Raw genomic sequence first — 20,782 nt, 5'->3', positions numbered from 1 at the left:
CAATTCTGTTCAGACACTATCTACCTGGGGTTAGCATCTGAACCCATAGGTTGAGGCTCAGTCAGACAAGACTCATCCACTTCAGATGCCAATCCTAAGTCCCGGGACTCCAGTACTTCTGATGACTTGGCTGCAAATTGGGAGTTCCCACGACTCCCTCTTCATACTTGACAAATGGCTACAATGGCCCACAGAACTGAGAAGCACTTTACTTACTATTACCAGTTTATTATAAAGGATACAGATGAGCAGCTGATGAAGAGATCCATAGCGTACGGCATGTGGGAGGGGTCCTGAACACAGCAGCCTCTGTCCCTGTCCTTGTGGAGTTGGGGTGCACCACCCTCCTGGCACATGGATGTGTTCGTCTACTCGAAAGCTCTCCAAACCTAGTTGTTTGGGATTTTTATGCAAGTTCCATTATGTAGACATGGTTGGTTAAATCACTGATTGAACTCAACCTCCAACCCCTCTCTCCTCTCTGGAAGTCGGGGTGGGGCGGGTGGGGGTGAGGTCTGAAAGTCCCGACCCTCTCCTCACATGGCACCCAGCCTCCATCTGAAGCTCTCTAGGGGCTTTCAGACACCAGCATTTCCTGAATATATAAAAAAAGACATTCTCCTCACTCTGGAGATACTTTTTTTTTGAGATGGAGTCTCGCTCTGTTGCCCAGGCTGAAGTGCAGTGGCGCGATCTCGCACCTCCGCCTCCAGGGTTCAAGCGATTTTCCTGCCTCAGCCTCTCGAGTAGCTGCGATTACAGGCACACGTCAACATGTCTGGCTAATTTTTGTGTTTTTAGTAGCGGGGTTTCACTATGTTGGTCAGGCTTGTCTCAAACTCCTGACCTCATGATACACCCGCCTCGACCTCCCAAAGTGCTGGGATTACAGGCGTGAGCCACCGTGCCTGGTCTTTTTTTCTTTTTTTTCTTGTTTTTTTTTTTTTAGACAGAGTCTTGCTCTGTCACCCAGGCTGGAGTGCAGTGGTGCGTTCTTGGCTCACTGCAGCCTCTGCCTCCTGGGTTCAAGCAATTCCCCTGCCTCAGCCTCCCAAGTAGCTGGGATTACAGGCGTGTGCCACCATGCCTGGCTAATTTTTAAATTTTTTGTAGAGACAGGGTTTCACCATGTTGGCCAGGCAAGTCTCGAACTCCTGACCTCAACTGATCCTCCCGCCTCAGCCTCCCAAAGTGCTGGAATTACAGGTCTGAGCCACCACACCCAGGCTTACTCTGGAGATTCTTTGGTTCTCAGTGGTCCTTGTGTCAGGAACCAGGGACAGAGACCAGAGACGTTTTTCACTATGTCACAGCACAGGAGCCTTGCCAACACAGTCCCATCCTCCCAGGCACCCTTTCCCAGGCTGTCCTCTTCCCTCCCAGCACAGGCCCCCATTCTCCTGGATCTGAACCACACAAGGAGGCAGAGGGGTAGAGTGGTTAAAAATGCAGGCGCTACTACTTTCTGGAGGTGTGATCCTGGACAAGAGCCCCTGTGTCCCTATCTGTAAATGGAGATGATAAAACACTCCTCAAAGGGCCTCCGTAAAGATCACAGGAAACAAAGCATGGACAACGTGCCTGGCACGAAGGAGGGCTTGGTAAGTGGAGGCAAGTCTGAGTGCCAGAGCCTTAAAACCATGGACTCTTAGGTTTGAAGGAAATCAAAATATTCCTCTCTAAAAACCTGCAGATTTTAGTTAAAGGTAAAAGGTTAAAACCCAGGGGCACCCTCTGCCCCTTCTCTCTGTCTTGATCAGCTCAGAAGCAGAGCTCAGAGGATCCTGGATCAGACTTGACTCTTCCCATACATTCACCTTCCCACATTTCCAGCCCTTTGGAACCCTGAAGATATCCTCTTCTCTGTCCTGTCACTCTATGGGACTTACGGCTCTTTGTTAAAATACTATTTAAGCAAGGCCCCTAAGCCACTGCCTTGAGAGAGAAATACTTCTCAACTGAGGCCTCTACTGCATAATGGGTACAGCATGTGTTAATCAACTTTGGCTGATTTTTCTTTTGTTAAGTTGACTTTTGTTTCCAGGGGAGCGTGTCAACTAAGAACCTAAACAGGGAAAGAAAAGAAATGTTTTCACCCCTGCACGTCGTCCAAACTTCCTCCTGCGTGTTTGAGACGACATAACGGAGGCCAGAGAAGAGGACTTGTCTGAGCTCACCGAGGGTGCACAGCCCCTTTCTGCACCCACTCATCTGTGGATGAGAAGGGGAGACAAACAAAGGTGTCTTCTGTTTCAAAGTGCTTTCCTGTCTAGGGAGTGGACATTTGCCTGTTTCTTGAAACATTCAAAGAGCCTTATGAATCCAAAGGCCTGCCCAGAAACAAGTGATGAGGGCCCTGGGCAGCCAATGGGATCGTGCTGGCCTTTCTACCTGCCTGGGGAGCCCCCCCCCCCGCCCCACATCCTGCCCCGCAAAAGGCAGCTTCACCAAAGTGGGGTATTTCCAGCCTTTGTAGCTTTCACTTCCACATCTACCAAGTGGGCGGAGTGGCCTTCTGTGGACGAATCAGATTCCTCTCCAGCACCGACTTTAAGAGGCGAGCCAGGGGGTCAGGGTCCCAGATGCACAGGCGGAGAAGCAGGAGCTGTCGGGAAGATCAGAAGCCAGTCATGGATGACCAGCGCGACCTTATCTCCAACAATGAGCAACTGCCCATGCTGGGCCGGCGCCCTGGGGCCCCGGAGAGGTATGTGTGAGCACCAGGAAAGGGCACACCGATCCTGGACTGCAGAGCCGTGCGCATGTGCTGGGAAGAAGCACTGGCCAGGAGTCACAGGAAAGAGGGATTCAGGCTCTGACTCTAACATTGACTTTTTGGGTGATTTTGAGCAAGTCTTTGGCCTGCTCTGGGCTCCGGCTCCCTCTCTTGTCAAATGAGGGGGTTCCTTTAAGAGCAGGAGTTTGTAACTTTCCTTGCATCACACCCCCTCCTTCTGAAAAGCAGAAGAGAGCATGGGTTCTCTCCCTAGAGTTTCACATGCTATGCAGGGGCTTTGAGACCCCACTAAAGCTGGGCTGTGAATGCTAGGTTAGAGGCCTTGGAACAGGCTGTGCCTGGTGGCTCCCGCCTGTAATCCCAGCACTTTGGGAGGCTGAGGCGGGCAGATCAGCTGAGGGCAGGAGTTCGAGACCAGCCTGGCCAACATGTTGAAACCCCATCTCTACTAAAAATACAAAAATTAGCCAGATGTGGTGGTGTACACCTGTAATCCCACCTACTTGGGAGGTTGAGACATGAGAATCACTTCAACCTGGGAGGCAGAGGTTGCAGTGAGCCAAGATTGTGCAACTGTACCCCACCCTGGGTGACACAGTGACACTCTGTCTCAAAATAAATAAATCAATCAATAAATAAAGACCTTGCACCAGATTTTGAAAATGTTGAAGATCCCAGTGGAGAAAGAGTTTCTAAAAGAGGATGGTAGAAGCAGTTCTTCACAGAGGAGTTCCCTCCTAATTACCACGGATCAAGGGAATGATAGTTGCAGGTGTCTGTAGAGTAGATGGAGACGTCTGCCATCACAGGAGGGATTGTGAGATGTTGGGGGCAGGCAAGAAAGGAGGGACAGGCTCTGGTTAAATTTCTGGAGGGGGCTCAGGGTTGACGGGGGTCATGTCCTTGCCTGTGCCCCTCTCCCTTGCAGCCAGAGGCCAGCACAGCCATCCAGGGGACCCCAGGCCCCCACTTCCCAGCCCCAAAATAGCCTCACCCATGTGTTTCCCTCAAAAAGGGCTAGAAGGCTATTACCCCAATGCCCCTGCTACCCCCAGTCTCCAAAAAGTAATTTGCGATCTACAGGGACTTACAGCTAGGTGTGATGTCAGCTGTTGCCAGGCAGAAAGGGGTTTGGGAGAGCCCTGCAGAGATGTTATGACAAGCTATGTTCTGGGGAACAAGGTAACCTGCTGCAGACCATTAGAGCTGTGGCCTGTGAAAACCCCAGGGAATCCCATGGCAAGGAGGGAGACTGTTTTGTGAGGAATGGATTCAGGTCTAGGCCACGCGTGACCTTGGATAAATCACTGCCTCTCCCTGAGTCTCAGTAATAATATAATAGCCATAATAGTTCTCATCCACTGTGTACCTGTCACCAGGCCTCAGCCACTGTTAGTTAGTACTGTGATTATTTACATACGTAAAGGCTAAACTCAATTTTAATTCTTACAGTCACCCTATGAATCAGGTACTTTTGTTGTCCCTTTTTACAGAAGAGGAAATTGAGGTCATATTGGTAAGTGACTTACCCAAGTAATCATAGCTAGTGAGTGGTTGGAGGCAGAATTTGAACCAGGACTAGTCTGACATCAAAGTGTTAGCTCACTCCACCATTTGGCCCCCTTTCAGAGGTGCATTTTGTGGGAAGGGGAGGTGAGACCCCTCTGAGCTCAGACCACTCAGTGATCTACAGACCCAGGTGGGCTCAGTGTTCAGAGTGCATGTCCCCTTGTCTAATCCTTGTCTAGTTTTCCCTTTATTCAGTTACTGCTTCTAAAGCTGGCCATGTGTGCTTAGGCCATTCCAGACTGGAGCCTGTTTTGGAGGCTTTTGTGAATGCTTCTGCCTGGCAACATCTGTGTCACGATTCCTGCTAGCTCTGGTTGGCTCCTGACTTTGGCTTTTTTTTTTTTTTTTAATTGCAGAAGAAGGTAGTGTAAATGAGGAAATAAAGAGGGGGGTGACAAGAGTTGGCACTCTACCAGAACCAGGGGACAGGCGTTCAAGATGCATAAAGAGGAAGAAAAGCAGATGCTAAACTTAACTACGAACTCCCCTGAGAATTGCACTGAGTGTAATTTATTTATAGAGTGCTAACAATGTGCTAGGTGTGGAGCCAAGAGCTTTACCCTCATCATCTTATTTAATGTAACAGCCCTTGGAGCAGATGTTTTACCCGATTTTACTCACACAGAGGGTTAATCAACTTAGATGGTCCCAGAACTAACCGACTCCAGAGCCAGGATTCCAATCTAGGTTATGTGGTCTCATCTTCAGGGTGAATCTCTAGGTTCTTAGGCCTCCTGAGGAACTGTGGTGCAGACAGGGGAAGGTACTGTCCCATGTCATGTGTGGGAGGTAGAGCTGGGGCTAGAATTGGGTGTGGGGTTGCAGAAGCACTGAACAGGTGGAGGATGAGGCTGGAGAGCCTGAACACAGGCCAGGCCACCCCTGTTCCTTGAGAAGGCCAAGAAGTAGAATTTGTTTTCCCTTCCTGTCTGGTCTCCCCACATCCCCCCCCCCCCCCCCCCCCGCGTCGGGTTTTTGCTGTTTCCTTCCTGAATAACTCTCCCTTGGGCTGGGTCTTATCCCAGAAAGCACAGACTGGCACACAGCAAGCCAATGAGAATGAGCCAGTCTGTGATGTCATGAGTTACCAGGCACAAGGGACTCCTGGAGCGTCCTAAACTATCCTTGCTGGTTGCTGGAGTAGGCAGGGTGCAGCCTCATCCTTGCAGTTCCCAATGGGTCTGTTTTAGTCCATTTTGTGCCGCTTTAACAGAATACCACAGACTGCGTAATATACAAACAAACAAACAAACAAAAAAACACCCAGAAATTTATTTCTCACAGTTCTGGGGGGCTTTCTTTTTTTGTTTTGTTTTGTTATGTTTTTTGAGACAGAGTCTCACTCTATCCCCCAGGATGGAATGCAGTGGTGTGATCTTGGCTCACGGCAACCTCTGCCTCCCAGGTTCAAGTGATTCTCCTGCCTCAGCCGCCTGAGTAGCTGGGACTACAGGTGCCCACCACTACGCCCGGCTAATTTTTTCTTTTTTTTGTGAGATGGAGCCTCACTCTGTTGCCCAGGCTGGAGTGCAATGGCATGATCTCAGCTCACTGCAACCTCCACCTTCCAGGTTCAAGTGATTCTCCTGCCTCAGCCTCCCGAGTAGCTGGGATTACAGGTGCTCGGCACCATGTCCGGCTAATTTTTGCATTTTTAGTAGAGACAGGGTTTCACCACGTTGGCCAGGCTGGTCTCGAACTCCTGACCTCAGGTGATCTACCTGTCTTGGCTTCCTAAAGTGCTGGGATTACAGGTGTGAGCCACCGCACCCGGCCTAGCTTTCTTTCTTTTTTTTTCTGAGACAGTCTCCTTCTGTCACCCAGGCTGGAGTGCAGTGACATGATCTCGGCTCACTGCAACCTCCGCCTCCCGGATTCAAGTGATTCTCCCACCTCAGCCTCCCAAGTAGCTGGGACTAGAGGTGCACGCCACCACGCCCGGCTAAGTTTTTTGTATTTTTTGTAGAGACGGGGTTTCGCCATGTTGGCCAGACTGGTCTCGAACTCCTGGCCTCAAGTGATCCACCTGCCTCGGCCTCCCAAAGTGCTGGAATTACAGGCGTGAGTCACCACACCCAGCCTGGTGAGGGGCTTCCTTGATGTGTCCTCATATGGTGGAAGGCAGAAGGGCAAGAGAGAACCAACTCCTTCCATCAAGCCCTCTTACAGGGCACCTAATCCCATTCGTGAGGGAGAAGGCCTCGTGGCCCGATCACCTCCCAATACCTTCACATTGGCAACACCTGGACTAGGGTCTTAGTAGTCCCACCCCTGGGGTCGTCAAAGAACAGATCAGAAACTCCCGGGGTGTAGGGGCAGGATCCTTACATCCCCTGTATTGTAACATATGCATGCACCCCCCAATCGCATCCAAGTCCCACAGATACAAGGGCTTGCTGAGGTCCGAGGGTCTGGATGGTGAGTCCAGGGAGCATGAGAAATTCATCCAGGCCACACAGGCTCAGGCACCTATACTCCTGCCTACCCCCTGCAGGGTGGATATTACCATTTGAAATACTTTGGCGCTTGCAGTGAGATCTTGCTTAAAAGAAGAAACCCACCAAATTCTAGAATCGCAGAGGTGGGGTCACCTATGTGACAAATGAGGGAACAGAGGCACAGAGATTGGCAGGGACATGCTCAAAGACATGGAGAGCCTGGGCAGAGGATGGCCCCAGAGTGGGTGGTGCCTGGCCCTGCTTCAGCCTGACATTGTCCAAGCTTCCCCCAGCCCACTCCTAAAATGGCCAGGCCCCACTTCTTCCCAGGTGGGCTACATTTTCTGCTGTCCCGGTCCCACTTCCTTACCTTTTCTCCTTAAATCTGATTTCACTGTGAGGGTGGGAGGTTGGGCAGAGGGGTGAAAACCCTCTTCCCCTTACTTGGTAAGCACATACAATTTTTTTTGGTTTTGTCAATTAAAAAAAATAACATACCTGGTTGATCCTGCCAGCAGGAAAAAAAACAAAACAAAAGCCTGGGCGCGGTGACTCACGCTTGTAATCCCAGCACTTTGGGAGGCTGAGGTGGGTGGATCACGAGATCAGGAGATCGAGACCACGGTGAAACCCCGTCTCTATCAAAAATACAAAATAATTAGCCAGGCATGGTGGCAGGTGCCTGTAGTCCCAGCTACTCGGAGAGGCTGAGGGAGGAGAATGGCGTGAACCCAGGAGGTGGAGGTTGCAGTGAGCCGAGATCGCGCCACTGCACTCCAGCCTGGGCGACAGAGCAAGACTCTGTCTCAAAAAACAAAACAAAACAAAAACCAAACCTGTTCCCCTTGAGGGCAGCCCTGATCCTCAGGAGATCCGCACGGCAAAGGGAGCCTGGGAAGACCCCCCCACCTCAACCCCTCATTGCACAGGCAGGACCCTAAGGTCCAGAGAGGACAAAGAGCATGCCTCTTTGCTCTTCTCTGTTCAACTCAGGCCCGTGGCAGCTGCAGGGTCTCTGCCAGGGAGGACTTCAGGCACATCGATGGTTGGAAGGAGGGGTGGGGCGAGGTCTTCAAGCTGCGTTTCCATAGCCAGCTTACTGTTTGTGCTTCAAGTGCATTGTTTGTTAGGGGTGGCTTAGGGGTCTAATGGAGATGGGGGTATACATTTCCCCATTCCTAGCCAGTCCTTGGGGCAGCCACCACTGTGGATCCTCCTCTGACCTATCCTCCCCACCTCCCACAGCAAGTGCAGCCGCGGAGCCCTGTACACAGGCTTTTCCATCCTGGTGACTCTGCTCCTGGCTGGCCAGGCCACCACCGCCTACTTCCTGTACCAGCAGCAGGGCCGGCTGGACAAACTGACAGTCACCTCCCAGAACCTGCAGCTGGAGAACCTGCGCATGAAGCTTCCCAAGCGTGCGTGCACCCCTACATCCTGATACCCCCCACCTCCCACCATCCCTCAACTCAGAGACCCGCATCCCTGCACCCAGCTGGGCCCACTGTCCTCTCCCTCCGGTTTGGAATTCCAGCCCTTCCTCATCTGGGTCTGATACCCCCCTCCCTGGGCACCGGGGCCACACTTACCCTCGTTCCTGTCCCCACAGCTCCCAAGCCTGTGAGCAAGATGCGCATGGCCACCCCGCTGCTGATGCAGGCGCTGCCCATGGGAGCCCTGCCCCAGGGGGTAAGGACAGCCCCAGGGTGGTGGGAGGAGCAAGGTTATCCCGTCTGGATGGAGGACAGTGCCAAGGGGAGGGGCAGGGAGGAGAGCCCAGCTGGGGAGGGGTCCTGACTGCTGCGGGAGGGACAGTGCCTGCCTCAGGAAGAATCGGGCTCCCCAGGTGTGGAGGGCACAGGTGAAGAGTCTCTTGGTGCCATCCCTGGGAGGAAGGCTCAGCCCTCTACAGTTTACAAAGTGCTTCTCATTTCCTATAGCATCTCACTGTCCTCTCCCATTCTCAAAGACCTTGCTATCATGCATTGACAATATTTATATTCACAATACTGTGCTGTGGACAAAACCCTGGGCAGGAAAGCTTATGCCAGTTTGACCAATGAGGACATTGAGGCAGGAAGCTAAAGTGACTTGCTCGAGCTCTCATGTTTGGAGGTGGCAGAGATGGAACCATTGACCAAGTGCCTGGGATTCCAGTCTCTTACCTAGATCCCAGCAACTGGCTCCTGCTCCATACCCCCTGCTCCAGGGACCAGCTCTGGTAACCTTCTGTTACTTCCTCCCACAGCCCATGCAGAATGCCACCAAGTATGGCAACATGACAGAGGACCATGTGATGCACCTGCTCCAGGTGAGTGCAGGGAGCTAGCTGGGTGGCCCTGCCTGCCCACCCAGGACCCTGGCCGGGCCAAGCTCCAAGGCCTGTATACCTGGCTCATGGCAGACTTTCAACATGTGCTCTCTGGATTACTGAATACAAGGGTGACCCTTAAATGTTATATGTAGTCTGGCCTCTGCATTTTTGAGATAAACAGGCTCGGCTGGGTGCAGTGGCTCATGCCTGTAATCTCAGCACTTTGGGAGGCCTAGGCGGGCAGATCACCTGAGGCCAGGAGTTCGAGACCAGCCTGGCCAACATAGTGAAAGTCTCTACTAAAAATACAAAAATTAGCCGGATGTGGTGGCAGTCACCTGTAATCCCAGCTACTCAGGAGGATGAGGCAGGAGAATCGCTTTAACCCGGGAAGTGGAGGTTGCAGTGAGCCAAGATCATCACGCCACTGCACTCCAGCCTGGGTGACAGAGTGAGACTCCATTTCAAAAAATAAAATAAAATAAAAATAAAAAAAGAAACTGAGGCTCAAAGTTTGGAAGTGACTTGCTCAAGACACCCTTTTTTTCTCCCCAAATTTGTACTGCGTGTCTGTCCTATGCCAGCACTGTGCAAGGCTCTGGGCCCACAATGGGGAGCAATTGGACCCAGCTCCTGAAGCCATGGGGATCCCAGGCTAGTGTGGGAGACAGACAAGTGACCAGGTGATGACAGAAGTGCAGGGGGCTTTGTGAAGAAAGAAAGAGGCAGAGGACTCAACCTAGCTGGGGACAGTCAAGGTTGGGTCCTCACCTGCTGGAGCAGGTGAGACCTGAAAGCTGAGCAGCCATCCACAGGGAGGACACTGGGGCTTGTTGGTAGAGCTGGCCTGGAATCTGGAACTCGACTCGCAACGCTGCAGTCTTGTAGCTGAACAGCTGGACTACCCTTACCCGTACCCTCCCCTCCCCTCCCATCATGGCTGAAGTCCAGGGTTTAGGCTTGGTGCAGCTCTGGTCCATTCCTCAGAATGGAAGACCAAGGGAACGTGGGCTACACATTTCACACTGCCTGCCAGGGAGCTCTTCTTGAACCATCCTTCCTGCCCTGCTACCCTGTAGAATGCTGACCCCCTGAAGGTGTACCCGCCACTGAAGGGGAGCTTCCCGGAGAACCTGAGACACCTTAAGAACACCATGGAGACCATAGACTGGAAGGTCAGCAGGTTTCCCTGCATGGGAACTCTCTCTTTCCTCTGGTGTCTAGGGCAGGGCTAGGAGAGGTGGGGTGAGGGTGGGCTGGGGAAGCCATTCTCAGGAAGCTGAAGGGGTTTACCAGCACTTCCAAAACCTGGATGCTGCAGAGTATGTGGGGTTCAGGCCCATGGGTCTTTAAGAGGGAACCAGGCTGCAGCTGGACCCGGGTGTTGGGGCCCTATTTGGCCCTGCATGTTTCTGTCCCCAGGGGCAAAGCCAGGCAGTGTAGGGGCTTGGTGGTGGCCATCGAACCTGACCTCCACCTCTATCCGTATTAGGTCTTCGAGAGCTGGATGCACCATTGGCTCCTGTTTGAAATGAGCAGGCACTCCTTGGAGCAAAAGCCCACTGAGGCTCCACCGAAAGGTACAGGGAGTGGGAGCTTTAGCGTGCCAGGGCTTCTGGACCCTCGGGGCTCTCCTGGAGCTGCTGAGGCCAGGGCCTCCAGCACTCCCTGGTCCCAGCACCGCGGAATCTCCCATCCTCTCAGCTCTCACTTCTTTCTCACTTCTCTCTCTCTCTCCTGTCTGTTCCTTCTTGGTTTGGCTGTCCCCCTCCCCTGACCCACCCCCATCTTGTCTAAGGGTTCCTAAGGGCCCACAGAGGCCTGTCACCACAGGGTACAGGTGACCTCTCTCATAGAGGATGGTACAGCACAGGGTGCCTGGGGTAGAACCTGCCCGAAACACTGCAGAAAGGAATCCTTGTAATGACCTTGCCCCAGCGCTGCCCACAATCCAGTGAGGGCGCCAAGGTCACAGCTGCTGCCAAGAGAGCCTTGGGCGTTTCCCACCTCATGGACAATGCAGACTAGGATGTTTTTAGACCCAAAGACAGAGTGCTGTTTCTATCCCGGTGCTGTCTCTAATTTGCTATGTAACTTTGGACAAGTCTCCTTCCCTCTGGGATTCAGGGTCCTGAAGTAGAAGGTCAAAGGGCCACCCTGCCTGGGGCCTCAGTTTCTGCATCAGATTCATAGAAGGCACTTTACATGCTATCTCCAACTCCTAGCTGATGCTTAAACCCCTCTAAGACCAACAAACGGTAACCCCCATTTCTATTTGAGAACTCCCAGTAACAGGAAGCTTAGACTTACCAAGGTGCCCATTGCTTTTCTCTAGAATCAGAATCGCAAGTGCAATTCCAAACTGTAATGGTGCTTTTTGTTTGTTTGTTTGTTTTTGAGATACAGTCTGGCTCTGTCGCCCAGGCTGGAGTGCAGTGGTGCGATCTCAGCTCACTGCAACCTCAGCCTCCCGGGTTCAAGCAATTCTCCTGCCTCGGCCTTCCGAGTAGCTGGGATTACAGGCATGTGCCACCACGCCCAGCTAATTTTTGTATTTTTAGTAGAGACGGGGTTTCACCATGTTGGCCAGGCTGGTCTTGAACTCCTGACCTCAAGTGATCCGCCCACCTCGGCCTCCCAAAGTGCTAAGATTACAGGCATGAGCCACTGTGCCTGGCCCAAAACTGTAATGGGCTTTGAGTGTCAGAAGAAACCATCAACTTCTGAGGTGAATTGGACACATGGCCATTCACTTCCTTTTTGATCTCAGACCTTGTTGGTCTAGGCCTCAGTTTTCCCATCCGTGTGATGGCTGGAGTGAGTAAAGCCACTTGGGAAGAAGGCATTAAGCCCACAGCAGTGGTGTGTGGGTCTTTAGCTCTGCTCAGACCCTGGTTCAGAGCTCACTCACTCACTGTGTCCTCATCATGCCTGTCGCTTCAGTACTGACCAAGTGCCAGGAAGAGGTCAGCCACATCCCTGCTGTCCACCCGGGTTCATTCAGGCCCAAGTGCGACGAGAACGGCAACTATCTGCCACTCCAGTGCTATGGGAGCATCGGCTACTGCTGGTGTGTCTTCCCCAACGGCACGGAGGTCCCCAACACCAGAAGCCGCGGGCACCATAACTGCAGTGGTAAGCAGTGGCACTGTGCCAGTGTCAGAGGACCAGGAAGGACTAGGAAGGTTGAGGGGCAAGAGGTCCCCTCTGAAGCACATGGGACCAGGACACCTGGGATGGCAGCTCCTGGGGGCAGTGACGTAGTCATGCGTCCAGCCCTTTATCCATCCACCCACCTGTGCATTCCTATTTGTCCATTTATCATCTCTCCTCTTACATCCACTCATCTATTTGTTCACTTATCTGTCAGTCCTTTCATCTGTGAATTTCATCCATCCATGCGCCATCCTCTAGCATCCAGGAGTCCTACAGACCCACCCATCTCATCACCCCCTTCTCACTCGAGCCCCCATTACACCTCTTTGTTGCTGCTTGCAGCTGTCCTTCCCTGGGTACCTGCTTTCCCAGGCACTAAGCCTGCGGCTAGGTGGGAAACACTGCCCTCAGGCATCTTGGGTCAGGTAGGCTGCACTTCAAGTGACAAATGGACTTGCTGCTCCTTTGCAGAGTCACTGGAACTGGAGGACCCATCTTCTGGGCTGGGTGTGACCAAGCAGGATCTGGGCCCAGGTAAGGGCCTTGCAGAAGGGCATCTGGTCACCAGCAGCTCATCCCCAGCAGGGCCAGCTCCTTTGTGGGCAGGTGAAGGAGTGTGACGCTGGGCCACTCTCCAACATTCCTGGGATGTCCATTTCACAGATGAAGGAACAGGGTTGGGGGGCTGTGGGGAGTTACACAAATCCATGATGGTCATTATTGGACCTGAGCAGGGGGCAGGGGAGGGTGGACAGTCCTTAACTGCTCTGCAGGTCCAGGATGTTAGAAAGGGGCAGGGACAACAAATGGGTGACCCCAACCTCAACCTGCTGCTTCTCTCTCCAGTCCCCATGTGAGAGCAGCAGAGGCGGTCTTCAACATCCTGCTGGCCCCGCACAGCTACAGCTTTCTTGCTCCCTTCAGCCCCCAGCCCCTCCCCCATCTCCCACCCTGTACCTCATCCCATGAGACCCTGGTGCCTGGCTCTTTTGTCACCCTTGGACAAGACAAACCAAGTCGGAACAGCAGATAACAATGCAGCAAGGCCGTGCTGCCCAAGCTCCATCTGTCAACAGGGGCGTGAGGTCCCAGGAGGTGGCCAAAAGCTAGACAGATCCCCGTTCCTGACATCACAGCAGCCTCCAACACGAGGCTCCAATATCTAGGCTCATGGACGAGATGGGAAGGCACAGGGAGAACGGATAACCCTACACCCAGACCCCAGGCTGGACAGGCTGACTGTCCTCTCCCCTCTGGCCTTTGGCCTTGGATTTTCTAGCCTATTTACCTGCAGGCTGAGCCACTCTCTTCCCTTTCCCCAGCATCACTCCCCAAGGAAGAGCCAAGATTTTCCACCCATAATCCTTTCTGCCGACTCCTAGTTCCCTCTGCTCAGCCAAGCTTGTTATCAGCTCTCAGGGCTATGGTTCACGTTAGAATAAAAGGTAGTAATTAGAACACTCTGGCTCCTGGCTCCTCTGTTGAGATCTAGTTCATTTATCCTAAAGAGGTAACTAAAGACGCTAAATCCAGTCACTGAGGTGGGAGAACGCAGCCCAAGTAACCCACAGAGATGCCTGCGGGGCCAGGCAGGCCTGGGGGGGCGGGGGGCCTGTAGTCTTTGGACACAGACATACTTGATTACATGTTTAACACACACGAACACTCTACTTCCAAAAAGAAATAGGCTCTTGCCTAGTTTAAGCACAAGCTCTTCTTGGTACAGCTTTCATTTTCCTATGTCCCCAATTTCATTTCTATACTAAGAACAGTGTGAATGTGATGACAGATGGCAACCGACATAGGGCCTCCGTGTCAGGATGGACAGGAAGTAGGGGACGGTGGAGAACTGGGTGCCCATGCCTTACCTAAGGGGCTGACTGCTACTCAGCTCTATCTGGTTGCTGCCAGGAGGAAGCACAGCCCCCGTTGCCAGATGTTATCTTTTTAAGAGGAGCCAGAAATCAAGAACTGCAGTGAAATCACCCCATTTTTAAGTTTAAAGTCTTGCTGTGGGTCAACAAGGCCCAATGAGGACACTACTCTGTAGTTCTGTTCTAGAGCAACATGCTTGAGAGGAGAGAGGCCAGATGGTGGAGGGTCTGGCCCCGGGCCCCGAGTCAAGGGTGCAGCTGGATGCCAACCTGGGTCTCCGACACCTCCAGCCATGCATTCCTTTTCTGCACTGCCTCTAGCTGTTTCCAGCATGAGGCTAAAAGCTCTGGAGACATCTCCAGGACCCCTGGTGTTCCACATGGCTCTGGGCCCAGGGAAGTGGGCTTCTGCATTTCCAGGCTGGAGCAGCAGACCACCTCCTTTGCTACCCCTCCCCTCCCTCAGTCCACACCCAAGACATCATCCTGTCTTTCATGTTCATCCACTTCTTGCCCTCACCACCACAGAACCATGGTGAGCTTGATGTGAGGGGCAACTCACTTCCGATTTTCCTAGACCTGCTGTGCCTGCCACAGCTGTTCACCAGGCACCTCCAGGGAGCCTGCCCCTAGCTCGAGGCCTAACTCGAGGATTCTCAGCCCCTTCCATTTCTTGTCTTTGGGTATTTACATGACTTACTCTGGCAACAGGAAATCAACCATGACCATCCTTTAGTTTAGATGCCACCTCATCCAGGAAGCCTTCCCCACCAATTCGGCACTCAGGCACTTCACTGCTCACTGCCTGTCCCACTAACCACAGTCACCCATAGCCTCAACACGCAGGCAAGAAGGAATCCCGAGTGTCGGCGAGACGGTCCCTTCCAAGAAACATGTGCCCCAGATGCACTGGGAGCTTGCACCCTTCCTCCAAGTCTTTTATTTTTTTTTTTGAGTTATTAAAAAAAAACAAAAAACACAACCAAAAGAACTGACGAGAGGAAGACAAAGCCTCGGGATCAGCCAGAGACCGAGCGGCATGGGATGAGGCACAGGTCAGGCCTAGCTGGATCTGTGGAGCAAGGTGGTGGGAAGTCCCGAGGCCTTTGGGCATGTGGGGTCTGTGGAAGGAGAGGAGGTCACTTAAAAAAATACATATACTGTACACATCTATATGAAGCGTCCCGTGTTGGGGGAGTGGGGTGAGGTCATGGGAGCTGGTCCACTTTCTCCTTGGACCAGCCTCCCCACAGGCTCACTGGCTTGGCCAGCACAGGGACCCCTGCAGCTGGCTGTCTTCTTCTGTGGAGCGAGGGAAGGTAACAGTTTAGTTCCAACCCATGGTGGGCAGAGGTCGGTGGAGGTCAGAGGCATGGGGATGGCCACTGCTCGGCTAGGAAATCCCTGGGGGAAGGAAACACATGCAGATGTCAAATTTCCTGACCCTTTTCCCCTGCAAGGAAAATGAAATCTGGCATCTCCAATGCAGGGGGGAGGCATTAACCACAGTGGACATTTTTTAGCACCTGGAATGTTCTGGGAACTGGGCTGAGTCCTTTAGTGTTTAGTTTAGCTTCACATAAGCCTCATCACTGGCCCAGGAGGCGGGCTCTGCATCACCCCCATTTACAGGAGGCTGGGTGACCACAGGGCCAGCAGAGCCAGGTGGAGCAGCTAACTGTCACCACCACTTGGCAGGGCCTGTCCTCCATAAGGAAGCACAGATCCATGACGATAGCTCATCTTGAGTAAACCATCGTCCTTCCCAAAAGAAAATGCCCCCAAGTTACAGGATCATGAGGAAAATGAACTGCTCACAATTGAAGGAGGAACCAAGCTGTATGCGACCTCACCTACAAACAGGCTCCATCCCAGGGCACACCCCCTAAAGCATGCACAACCCCTGCACCCAGAGTGCACTCGGTGTCACCACTGCCATTACTGTTCTGGATCCTTCTGATGCTGCAGTGCCAGCTCCTGATGTCACCCCACTGGCCCCATGGACCCTTGGCAACAGAACCTCTTTCCCCAGCCTCCTTTCCCCTTACAGCCCACCTATCAGGTCTGCCTGGCTCTCTGGGACCACAGGGGACACCAGAACTGTCCTCCCACCCTGAATGCTCAGGAATGATTGGGAAGTGTACCTGTGCCTGGTGCTGGTGCTCGTCATACAGTCTGCTCTGCTGTCTTCTTCTGTGAGGAGGGAAGTACGAGAGGCTCTCAGACCTGCAGCTTTTCCCCACCCACTGCTGCCCCCACCTCCTGAGGACTAGTGAATTCCTCTAGAACAGACACTGGGTCTGCAGGGACCTCCAAGGGCAGAGGCAAACAGATGTTCAGCTCTCCTAAATACAGCTGAGGCCCTGCTGGCCAAGGTGAGAACTTCATCTGTGTCTGAGGTGCTAAGGCCCCGGGCCATGAGGACAGCTGTTGTTCAAGGCTAGCCTGCCAGCCGGGGCACACGCAGCCCAGGCAACGTTTCCTTTCACCTGGAAACCTGCCACAGTCTACCTGGTTTCCCTGTGCTGGGGGGAGTCTCTCCTTCCTTCCCCAACACCCTTCTACCTCCGGCAGGCCACTTCTACGGCTTCCATGTGCTCAGGGAACATGCCCTGCCAGCCTCTTCCCTGGTGTGTCACAACCCCTGACGCCCCCCACTGGGCCCCGAAAATGGGAAGGGGGCAGGAACCAGGTCTGGGTGTGTAGGAGGGGGCTTGGGTTTGGGTCTGTTTTCTGGCCTGAGACACCCCAGGAACTCTCTACCTTTTTCTTCTTTTTCTTCTGGGACGGTGACTCAGAATCTTTGGTTGAGGCCTTTTTTGCTTTCTTCTTCTTTTCTTTTTTTTCTTTGTCTTTTTTTCCTAAGGGAAGAAAGTAAAGTTCCTGAACAACAGATGGTAATCCTAAGTGCTGGGGTCAATGTTGGGAGGTGCACAGGGCAGGGCTCCCAGCTTTCCCCACACCACCAGGAGCCATCACAACAGGCCAGCAGGGCGGGGCGTGGAGGTTCATTCCTGCAATCCCAGCACTTTCGGAGGCTGAGGCGGGAGGATTGCTTAAGCCCAGGAGTTCAAGACCAGCTTGGGCAACATAGTGAGACCTGTCTCTACAAAAAATACAAAAATTAGCTGGGGATGGTGGTGCACGCCTGTGGTCCCAGCTATTTGGGGGGCTGAAGCAAGAGGATCGCTTGAGCTTGGGAGGCTGAGGCTGCAGTGAGCTGCGTTCCTGACACTGAACTCCAGCCTGGGTGACAGAGCAAGACCCTGTCTCAAGAAATAAAAATAAAACAGGCTGGCAGCTGTGGTGATCACCCAGCAGGGCCAGTTCACCTGCCCCCTGGAGGCCAGCTCATGATTTCTGTCCCATCCATGGACCACCTGGATGACTACCATTTTTCTTTAGCTCAACTCACTTTTTAAAACTCCCACAAATTTATTTTAAATGGACACTATCTATCCCTACTGTAAATGGAAATCTAGCACAGTTCTGAGCACCAAGGGGCTGCAAGTCCTGCTCTGAGGGTGCCCGACTTCTGTTCCAGAACGAGCTGGCTCTTCGGGCATCACTGGCAACCCACCGTCCAGGGCGATGCTCGAGAGTGCTGCCTAGTTTTGACTCTGGCTCCACCTAGCAAAACTCTGTGGCCCTGAACAGCATCTCTACTTCTCCGAGCCGCAGTTTTCTACCTGCTGAGCCTCATTTCTACCTAAATGAGGTCCTGCTGCATGCAGAGTCTAGAATAGCACTCAGTAAAGGGCCAGTGTTACTATGGAGGGAAGACTGAGGTCTAGAGAGAAGATAGGGTTTGGGATGAGGATTCTGACAGTCTGGTTCCTGGTCCATTCTGCACCCAGGAGCTGGCTGGAGAAGCAGGTTCCTCCAAGATCTGCTGCACTGGGCTTGGGGAAAGAGGACATGACTCCTCGTCCTTCTGGAGCATTCCTGGCAGTGCTGGCTCAAGTGCTCTGGAATCGAGTTCTGGCTTTGCCACAAGCTGCCCCTGTGACTCTGGACAAACCACTTCTCAGCCTTTTTTTTTTTTGACAGTCTTGCTCTGTCACCCAGGCTGGAGTGCAATGCATGATCTCGGCTCACTGCAAGCTCTGCCTCCCGGGTTCAAGCAATTCTCCTGCCTCAGCCTCCCATGTAGCTGAGATTACAGGTGCCCGCCACCACATCCAGCTAATTTTTTGTATTTTTAGTAGAGACGGGGTTTTGCCATGTTGGCCAGGCTGGTCTCAGCCTCTCTTTTCTACATGGGAGGAATGAGACCAGGTGCTGGCTGAGGGTCCCTCCCGCCCCCGTGGGGTGCCCAGCAGCCCTTGGGGTGGGCTGGGAGAAGCGGTCACTCACTCTTGTCGGATTTCTTCTTCTCCTTCTTGCTCTTTGGGTTGCTTTGATCTCCACCTTCAACCTTCCCCATCCCCTTCTGAAGCTCCTCTTCTGGCTCGTCCTTGGCCCCTTGGGAGCCAAGAGACCCCTTCCCTTTCTTCTCCTTGACATCACCACTCGCTTTGTCTCTCTTTGCTTTCCCCTTGGAAGTCGTGGAGGTCTTTTCTGGGGAAACAGAGGCCTCCCCACCTTCCCTGGCCCCCAGCTTCTTCTTCTTCTTGCTCCTGGGGGTCCTGGCAGCCAGCTGGTCTCCCGATAGCTTGCGCTTGCGGCTCTCCCAGCCCTTCCTGCTGCTCTCCTTGGTGGTGTCCACCACCTTCTTTCTTTCCTGTTCCAGCAGCTCAGTCAGGACCTTCACCACTGAGGCCTGCACCTGGGCCTCATTCAGGGGCCAGGGTTGGCCCAGGAGGCACTGGGCGATGTTGCTTTGCAGCGCCAGGGTTGAGGCTTGGGGGTTCCCAGCCCCTTTCTTGGGCTTCCGGGACTTCTGAGGTGTGGTGCCTGAAGCAGCCTCTTTTCCACCTATGGAGAGAGAATGTGGGGTCACAGATCTCGGAGAGTTGGGGGACAGATCTTATGGTACCTAAGAGCAAAGAGGGTGCAGGGAGTGACTCCATCTTTTCTTACAATGGCACAGATGGGGAGAGCAAGGCTTGGCGGTCACTCTGCCCCAGCTGGTCTCCACACCTTTCCACCAATTTCACACTCTGACTTCGTTTCTAACTTACAGCTTTTCCCTGTCTCTTTATACTAAAAACTCCAGTTAGGGTGGGGGACAGAAAATGACTCCAGAATGTTAATGAAAGGGCCTGAAATCTATCAATGGAATGAAAATTCAGAAAGGAGGGAGATGGAGTCTGGAGCTGGGAGGAAGGAGACCTGGGTTCTAGGTCTGACTTTCCCACCCACTTTCAGTGTGATTCTGGCCAGGACCCATCTCCTCCCAGGGCTTTTGTTTCCCTGTCTATAACGTGAGGGGTGGATGAACAGTAAGGCTTCCTATGATACACTGTAGATTTATAATAAAAGTGGGGGCCATGCAGACATTCAACTGATGATTACCCACACTCGGCCCTTCCTGGTCAGGGGGTCCAGGCAAGGTGGGGAGCTCTGGGTGCAGTGTATATACACGTGGTGGCTGACTAAGCAGGTTTACTGCCTGCCAGAGAGACTTCTGGTGCAGCCTTTGTTTAGAATTTTCCACGCCTCTGCTTGCCTTTGATAATTGTGTGCTGACTACACGTGTAAAAAAAAAAAACCTTCCACAGCCCCCTCTAAAATGTCTCCTTGTCGCACCACCTCTCACAGAGAATGTTGGGGAAGAAAGTGAGCAGCAATTCCTCTTCCGACCCAGCCTGGGGCAAGCTGCAGCTGAAAGCCCCATGACTGGGTCTCCTCACCGGCTCTAACTTCCAAGTGACTTGGAGGTCTTTGCCCCATTCTGGGTCTCATGGGCACAACACTCCTGCACACTGGGCTCTGAAAGGTGGCTTGGTGGTTTGGTCCTGGAGGTGTTTGCCTGGAGGAAGGCCCAGGTGGATACTCCATGTCACACTCTATGTGGTACTCATGTCACACTGAGGCTAGGGCTGCCCCCTGCAGCATGCAGTGAGCCTGGCCCCTCAGCCCCACCCAGGATTTCTGGCGACTTTTGGCTCTACAGCTGCGGTGGGCTGGGGGAGGTGGACTGGGCAGGGCAGGCCAGGTTAGGCAGAGGGGTCCCCGGGACGGCTGGAGGCCCAATTCCATCCTCTGGGGATTCTTCAAGATGGCAGGAGCCAATGGAGAGGGAAGCTGGGGAGGGCAGTTAGCCCCGGAAACCTCTCTCCCCAGAGCCTACGTTTCTGCTGCTGCCTTTTTTTTTTTTTTTTTGAGACAGAGTTTTGCTCTGTTGCCCAGGCTGGAGTGCGGTGGCGCAATCTCAGCTCACTGCAACCTCTACCTCCCAGGTTCAAGCGATTCTCCTGCCTCAGCCTCCTGAGTTGCTGGGAGTACAGGTGCCTGCCATCATGCTGGCTAGTTTTTTGTATTTTTAGTAGAGACAAGGTTTCACCATGTTGGCCAGGCTGGTCTCGAACTCCTGACCTCAAGTGAGCCACTCGCCCTGGCCTCCCAAAGTGCTGGGATTATAGGCACGAACCACTGCGCCAGGCCCACTTTTCTGCTGCTTATCTGCAATCACCCAGAACACCAAGGCTGGGGAAGCCCTGGAGCTGTCCCAAGTGTGCCCAGCTGGTACATATTTGACCCTTAGCTCCAGTAGGGTCAGGGATAGTGGATGCCCCAGGTTGGGTGAATT

General features: G+C 53.1%; 2 protein-coding genes across 11 annotated transcripts in view; one reads left to right on the top strand and one right to left on the bottom strand.

The window, feature by feature from the left end:
• The first annotated feature begins 1,408 nt into the window (after positions 1–1,408).
• Positions 1,409–13,672, top strand: CD74 (CD74 molecule). Of its 2 annotated transcripts, XM_009449776.4 has the most exons (9): positions 1,409–2,707; positions 7,990–8,162; positions 8,354–8,433; positions 8,993–9,055; positions 10,138–10,233; positions 10,551–10,638; positions 12,002–12,193; positions 12,686–12,748; positions 13,061–13,672. In XM_009449776.4, exons 1-9 carry the CDS (start codon positions 2,583–2,585, stop codon positions 13,069–13,071), a joined length of 891 nt encoding a protein of 296 aa, XP_009448051.3. In that variant the 5' UTR covers positions 1,409–2,582; the 3' UTR covers positions 13,072–13,672.
• Positions 13,673–15,010: 1,338 nt separating this feature from the next.
• TCOF1 (treacle ribosome biogenesis factor 1) overlaps positions 15,011–20,782 on the bottom strand; it is a 42,360-nt gene continuing 36,588 nt past the window's right edge. For all 9 annotated transcript variants that reach the window (XM_016954046.4, XM_016954042.4, XM_016954040.4 and 6 more), the window contains 4 exons: positions 18,445–19,005; positions 16,852–16,949; positions 16,233–16,281; positions 15,011–15,492 (listed from right to left, as the gene is read on the bottom strand). In XM_016954046.4, the coding sequence (XP_016809535.3) occupies positions 16,255–16,281; positions 16,852–16,949; positions 18,445–19,005 (686 nt within the window). In that variant the 3' untranslated portion in view covers positions 15,011–15,492; positions 16,233–16,254. The remainder of the gene's footprint in view (positions 15,493–16,232; positions 16,282–16,851; positions 16,950–18,444; positions 19,006–20,782) is intronic.

Source organism: Pan troglodytes, chromosome 4 (assembly GCF_028858775.2).
Source record: "Pan troglodytes isolate AG18354 chromosome 4, NHGRI_mPanTro3-v2.0_pri, whole genome shotgun sequence".
NCBI lineage: Eukaryota > Metazoa > Chordata > Mammalia > Primates > Hominidae > Pan > Pan troglodytes.
This window is presented reverse-complemented; position numbering and strand designations above follow the sequence as displayed.